Here is a 7,212-nt window from a genome sequence, read left to right on the forward strand (position 1 = left end):
GCATTTAATTAAATGGATTTACCAACATTTATTTAACCATTTCCTTATTGTTGGACCTATAGGCCATTTCTAGTGTTCTGCAGATGCAATAATTTTATTTTATTTTATTTTATTTTATTTTATTTTATTTTATTTTATTTTATTTTATTTTTTGGGGGGGGATTTTTTTTAAATTTTATTTTTTATAAACATATATTTTTATCCCCAGGGGTACAGGTCTGTGAATCGCCAGGTTTACACACTTCACAGCACTCACCACAGCACATACCCTCCCCAATGTCCATAACCCCACCCCCCTTCTCCCAAGGCCCCTACTCCCAGTAAACCTGTTTGTTTTGTGAGATTAAGAGTCACCCATGGTTTGTCTCCCTCCCAATCCCATCTCGTTTCATTTACTCTTCTCCTACCCCCTTAACCCCCCATGTTGAGATGCAATAATTTTATAACGACCTTCTTTTTCTATTTTTTTTCTCTTTCATATCACCTTTTATAGGCCAGGAACTTAGATATTCAACTGCCTCAATAAGATATAAAACAATTTAAGATGGCTCATATGTATTTTAAAGTTAATTTGCTCAAACATTTGTGCAAATTTACAGTTCTACTTGAGGTTTTAAATTTAGTAGTCTGTATAGATTTTAATTATCCCCCCCTGAGTGCCCTATAGGTGCTGCTAAACCTCTGATATGTATTTAATATAAATATTAAAAGAGTACTCCTTTAAAAAATACTCTCAATAAAAGAACTTTAATAAGCTTGACTAAATATTGAGAAGACATATTGTGTTGAGTGAAACTTTGTATGGAATAATGAGGGTAATAGAAAATCATATTGGATGACTAGTCTGTAATTATCTCAAGGAACACATACAATGAAACAAGCTTTTTTGGTTACTTCGTCAAACAGCCAACACAATGGGGAAAGGGGAGGAAGTGTTCCATAAACACTATGGAAAGGTAACCAGAAAACCTAAAGTCTAATCTTGGAGTTAGGACAGCATTAGACAACAAAACCCACAAAGGAGGACACTTCCCAGAACAATCTGAGATGCATGAAAAGCAAACATTCACTAGAGCTGGAGCTGTACTAAGTCTGTACAGAAATAAGTGGCGCATTCGACCTTCACCATGATTAACAAGCATTTCTTTGCAATTGTGTTGGTGCTCTTGGCCTCTTCTACTCTCTTCTCCCTTGAATTGAAACTGGCTCTCTTCCAACAAAGAGTAAACAGATAGAGTTTAAAACTGTTCAATAAATTCCCAAAATCGTCAGTTCAGCTGTGTCTGCCACACAGGACAAACTTCCTCCTTCCCCAGCAGTCTGTGAATCGTCGCTGGTCCCAGAGTGGACAGGCCCTGGCCATTCTGCATGAGATGCTTCTGCAGACCTTCAACCTCTTCAGGGCAGGTATTTCTCTGGATGGTTGGGAGGAAAGCCTCGTGGAGAATTTTCCTCACTGAACTTCATCAACAGCTGGAATACCTAGGGGCCCTCAGAGGCCTGGGAGCAGAGCAGAACAGCTGTGTCTTGAGTGGTGGGAACCCTAGGTTACAGGTTAAAAAGTATTTCCGGAAGATCCACGATTACCTGGAAAACCAGGAGTAAAGCAGCTGCACCTGGACCATTGTTTGAGTAGAAATCAACCGGTGTCTGTTCTTTGCATTCCAGTTGGTAAGAAAGCTAAGCAAACAAGAAACAGATTCCTTCCAAGTGGAGCAAGAGCCATCTCCAGGCTTTAAAAGCATAGGGTAGACAGAGGGGTGGGAGGGCTTTCCAGACTCTATTATTTCTTTTTGTCATAAACTGGTAGTATTGTTTTGGTTTTATGTGGATATATATATATATATATATATATATATATTTTTTTTTTTTTATCTGTCCTTTAAGATCATGCATACTGACTACAATAGTCTGTAACTTGTAATGTCACTTTGTATCTTTGATTTATCTTAAGTTTTATGAGTTAAAGTAGATTCATTAATATTTCATAACTGGTTCTTCAAATGGGTATATTTTCATGCAAGTTGACCAGGTAAATAAAACGAAATGTGTCCCCAGTGTAATAATACTTTTCTTAACATAGAACATCCATTCCAATGATTTCTTTGCCAGAACTTGGTAGACACAATGAGAAATAACTAGGGATAATGTGCACTGTAAGATTTGAAAATATCAATACACACCAAATATTTGTTACAGGTAACACAGTAGAAATAGGGCCAAAGGACGTGAACAAGCAGACTGCAGAGGGAAAACAAATGCATGAGAAGAGATTCAACCTCACTCATAATATTAAGAAATACAGATTAAAAGTGAGTAACATGCCATTTATAACAGATGGGTGAAGGCCCACACTCTATGGAGATTTGGGGGAGGGATGCTCTTATAATTTCCCAGAGCACTGGAAATTGGTAAGATCACAATAAAGGCAATTTGGTGATACCTATTAAAATTACAGTTTTTTGATCCATAAATTCTGGGTTTGAAATTTATCTTATAAAAAGCCTTGCACATGTGTATAATGACTTATGTGCAATATTATTCATTACATCATTATTTATAATATCCCAAAACAGGAAATTACACAGACTCTTTTAATTAGAGACAGTTAAATTATGTTCACACAAAGGAACACTACTTAGCTGGAGAAAAGAAAGAGGATGCTCTTGCTATACTGAAAAAAAGTTAAAAAAAAAAAAAAGGCAAGAGGCAGAACAGTGTATCTAAAATGCTGTATTTAAAATTAAAATATAAAACAAATTTTACATTTGGCCTAACTTGTACATGAACAAATAAGGAATATATAAGAAATAAATTACAATGATAACCTGTATTTTGGGGAAGAGAGACTAAGGGAAGAGGACAGGGCAGAGGTGCTTTTACAGCTTATTTTTATATTTCAATTTTTAGTCACATGAACATTACAAATTAAAATAATAAATTAAAGTGTATCCAACAAGAGCCAGTTATTAGAAATATGCATGAAGGAGGGATTCCCGAGTGGCTCAGTCCATTAAGCATCTGCCTTCGGCTCAGATTGTAATCTTGGGGCCCTGGGATGGGCCCTGCTTGGGACTCCCTGCTCAATGGGGAGTTTGCTTCTCCCTCTGTCCCTCCCCCTGCTCATGCTCGTTCTCTCTCTCTCTCTCTCTCAAATAAATAAAATCTTTTAAAAAGAGGAAGTATGCATGAAGGAGTCTTGCTAGCAAAAGGAAGTGTTAGATGAAGATTAGAAGAAACAGGACTGCACCAGATTTCCCTTGGTGGGAAGGGGAGTGGCTGGGAGGAAGAAAGCTGGACAGAAGGGCACCCATGCCAACTGAGGGAGAGGGTTTCCATTCTCATCACAGCTGCTGTTGATGAAGGGATTCCAGCTCTTCCAGCCAGGAGCTCTTAGAAATCATTGTGGATCAAATGTGGGACCAGAGAAACTGACGTTCAGTGAGACTTGGTGGCTTTCCCACAGTCACAGTGACTTTCGCCCAATGTAAGAACCGGAGCCATGGCCCAGATGTCTGGGGCTAGTTCTACTACTTGACATCATGTTCTGCTTTAGTGTCATCGAATAATTTGAGATGAAATTGATCACTGATTGTGAAAACCTGCTGAAGAACAAAACATATTTCATCCCAGTTTAATTAATGTGTGTTAGCTGTTTGGATTTTGACCATTTTGATAGGTGTGTAGTGATATCTGATTGTGGTTTGAGTTCCCATTTCCCTAATGGCTCCTGCTGTTGGATATTTTTTCATGTGCTTATTTGGCATCTTTATAACCTCTTTGGTGAAATGTCTCTTCATGTCCTTGGATTTGGCTTCAAAGGGAGGAGGATGAACTGAACAGGCTCCTGAGTCTGAAGCAGATTCTACTGCCCTAGAGGAAAGGGACAGGGAGGCAGAGGCTGGGCAGTCAGGAGGACATCTTTGTCACACTTCAGCCCTGGTGTTGACCTGTTTACTTTCAGGTTCACCTGGAGGTAGGGAAGTGGAGAGAGGAAAGACACAAGCAAATACAGGTCATTTGCTTCACATGATCAGTAGAATTTTTGTTTTCTTTAAACCAGGAAGTTTTCAGAACAAAATTCTTCACTTAACACATTATTCAACTGTCAAATTAACCTAGCAAAGTAGTTTCTGTTACTGTAGTCCTTTCTCAGGTGAGAATGAACAGACTTTCAAGGTGAAGTGATTTGTTCAAAATAACGTAATAAGCCATGGAGCCAGCCAATGCCACAACAAAGATTCTCAACCAGATCTGCCTGACTCAGAAGGCTGCCCTGTGTTCGAGACCCCATAAACCCGAACAGCAGGCACTATGAAATATCTCTACAAAATAGTAATAACAAGAATGATGATAATTTGCTCCGGCTTTCCTTATTCAAGTTCACACACTGTCTACAGCCTTGAATTGAAAAAAGAACATTTTCTCTCCCTGGACATTTCTTTCCTGAGAATTGAGGGAAACAGAATGGAGGAAGTGCCAAGGAGAAATTCAGAGCAGATATTTATTCTCATAAATTTAGCTTCTCATATTTAGAAGCTAAAACCGATACTGTGTCTGCTAATGTTTCCCCAAAATTTAGCTTTATTAGTTGACATCCTGCTTCTGTAACTGTCTTCACTGCCTAATACAAAATAAAAATTGCTTGCTTTTAAATATATGTGCCGTATTAAAACTTTAAAACCAGAGTTCTAAACTTGGAGATATTGGGGAAGATAAGCACTTTATAGAGACTAGATGAAAAAAATAAAAAGTTTAAAAAAATAAAGAGACTATATGCCCGGCCATCAGTGCATAGATGGGCTCAGAGTAAAGGTAAGATCATTTGTACTCACAGGCTGGGTCATCTGAGTTATCCTAGTCACACCTACATGTACTGAGCTAAATAGATTATTAAATGAAAAAGCAGTTTACAAAATAACTAGTATCATCATATGTTCTACAAATAAAAATACATGTAAAATGTCTGAAAAGAAATGCACTAAAATGTTTGTAATAGTGCTATCTAGGTGATAGAATTTTCATTCTCTTATCCTTTTTCAATTTTAAATATTTCTCCATGAATATAAATTCATTTTAGAATCAGGGAAAAATGATATTATTTGTGAAATTTTAAAAAAGAACAATAAATATGGCTCCTTGTACAGAGTTGGCTTAGGATACTTATCACCTGCAATAAATTAAACCCCACCTCCAGTATGTATCAGAATCATCTGGGGGGCTTGTTAAAACAGAGATGGCATGGCTTCACCCCCAATGTTTCTGATCCAATAAGTCTGTAATGGGGCCTAAGTGTTTGCATTTCTAGCAATTTCTAGATGATGCCGATGCTGTTGGCCCTAAGACTTCACATTATGAACCATGCCTCTATTTCTTGATAGCCTTGGTAGACTTTTAACAGATAAAGGCCTGGTCTCCTTGAGGTTACTGATCTCATATTTTCCCACAATCCCACCCCAGGTGGGAGATAGCTGCTGAGGAAAGTTGTTTTTTCTTTTTCTATCACTACCTTTTCATAGTAGCAAATTCAGTGGTCCTTCTCCTTCTTAAAGAAGCAGGATATAGAGACTGTGATACTCCAGGTACATCCCATGACAGAAACTGTCTTCTCAGGAAAATGATCCAAACTAAGTTTTTGTCTGGAATGTTCTGTTCCTCATGCCTGTGATTGTATAAAATCAAACCTGCAACCATAACCTGTCCAGATGAGGAATATGATGTGAACACAAAGGAAATTAAACCTCTGAAAGATAGAGGATTCCAAGGTAAGAGACAACAAATTGGTTCAGTAATTGAGAAGTATAGATATTTGGTAAATACAGAGATTTGGGGGACATTCTTGGAATTGCCTTTGGCTGAAATGAGTCATGTAGCCCATTTTCTCCCCTGTATCCAATGACTGGATGTGGGGGGATGAAGACTCAGACCCCTCACTCTGCCTCTGAAAGGTCATTACCACTTCAGAGCCCCCTCCCCCACCCAGGTTTTGACTGAAGCCACGTTGTGACTGGCCAGCCCCTCAGCTTTTCCTCTCCTCCATCTGCGGCCTTCTCTTCTCACATGCGTTGAGCCTATAACCCTCCCTAATAAACTCCTTGCATGGTAATTTTGTCTCAGAGTCTGCTTTCTCAGCACCTAACTTCCAAAAGCAAACCCCACAGACCTTCCATTTGGGGCCATAGGAAACCCAAACTCACATATTGCCTTGGTCAAATACATATTAGCATCCTAATATGTGTTACTATCTCATTCTTGTTATTTACGACTCCTTAAGTTTTTATTTCTCAGAAAACCCTTAGAGTCTGATTTGTCTAAATCTGTTTACCCTTCCAGAGCACAACACCAATCACATCACAAACCACACTGTACTATGCTGGATCACTTCTCTTTCAACAAAAGTATGACCTACTTCAGGGTGGGGAAATAGCTTCTTAACTCTTTGCTTAGCACATTCTTGAACACATAAAGAGACAATCTAAACACCGAATGAATAAAGACATTTAAAATGCAGTGTTAACAGAAAGAAGAGATATATACGGTGCCTAGGTGGCTTAGTCAGTTAAGCATCTGCCTTCGGTTCAGACCATGATCCTGGGGTCCTGGGATTGAGACCCGTGTCGGGTTCCCTGCTCAGCAGGGAATCTGCTTCTCCTTCTCACTCTGCTGCTCCCTCTGCTTGTGCTCTCTTACTCTCTCTCTCTGTCAAATAAATAAATAAAATCTTTAAAAAATAAAAGAAAAAAGGGATATATAAATACCATATCATTGTCGTCAGTTATATGTGTAAGAAGACACTCTACCTAGAGATGAGGAAGTCTTGTTTATGAGCCTGCTAAGAGGTTAATTCTTATTTTTGTTTTTCAGTTTCTCTACTTTTCTTGGATGGACAGTTTGGATAAGCTATGTCTTGCACTAAAAAGTAAAGTGTCTTTCATTCTCTAATGAAAGGTTGGTTTTTATCCTTGTATGGTAAAGATACAATAAGACAATGACATAATATATAGATCAGAAGTGCTGGTTGGATCCCTTCTTCTAATTGTTCTACTCATCTGAGAAAATCCTTTCCTGAACCCACTCTTCATGGGCCTTTGGTCCCCGTCTGCTGTTGATGGTTAGTCACGCTTTCAACTGCCAATTAATATAGAAACCACTGACAACAACTTGAATGTTTCCTATTTCAGGTTCAGTTAAAAAAAAAAAGTAATAGAAAAA

General features: G+C 38.3%; 1 protein-coding gene across 1 annotated transcript; it reads left to right on the forward strand.

Moving 5' to 3' along the window:
* Window positions 1-1,127: 1,127 nt before the first annotated feature.
* On the forward strand, window positions 1,128-1,752 carry LOC111159843 (interferon epsilon). Its single transcript, XM_022522500.1, is given in 2 exon segments — window positions 1,128-1,448; window positions 1,450-1,752. Coding segments are annotated over 2 exon segments (624 nt in total).
* Window positions 1,753-7,212: the final 5,460 nt, after the last annotated feature.

Source organism: Enhydra lutris, unplaced genomic scaffold (assembly GCF_002288905.1).
Source record: "Enhydra lutris kenyoni isolate GAN:26980312 unplaced genomic scaffold, ASM228890v2 scaffoldscaffold70, whole genome shotgun sequence".
In the NCBI taxonomy this organism is placed as follows: domain Eukaryota; kingdom Metazoa; phylum Chordata; class Mammalia; order Carnivora; family Mustelidae; genus Enhydra; species Enhydra lutris.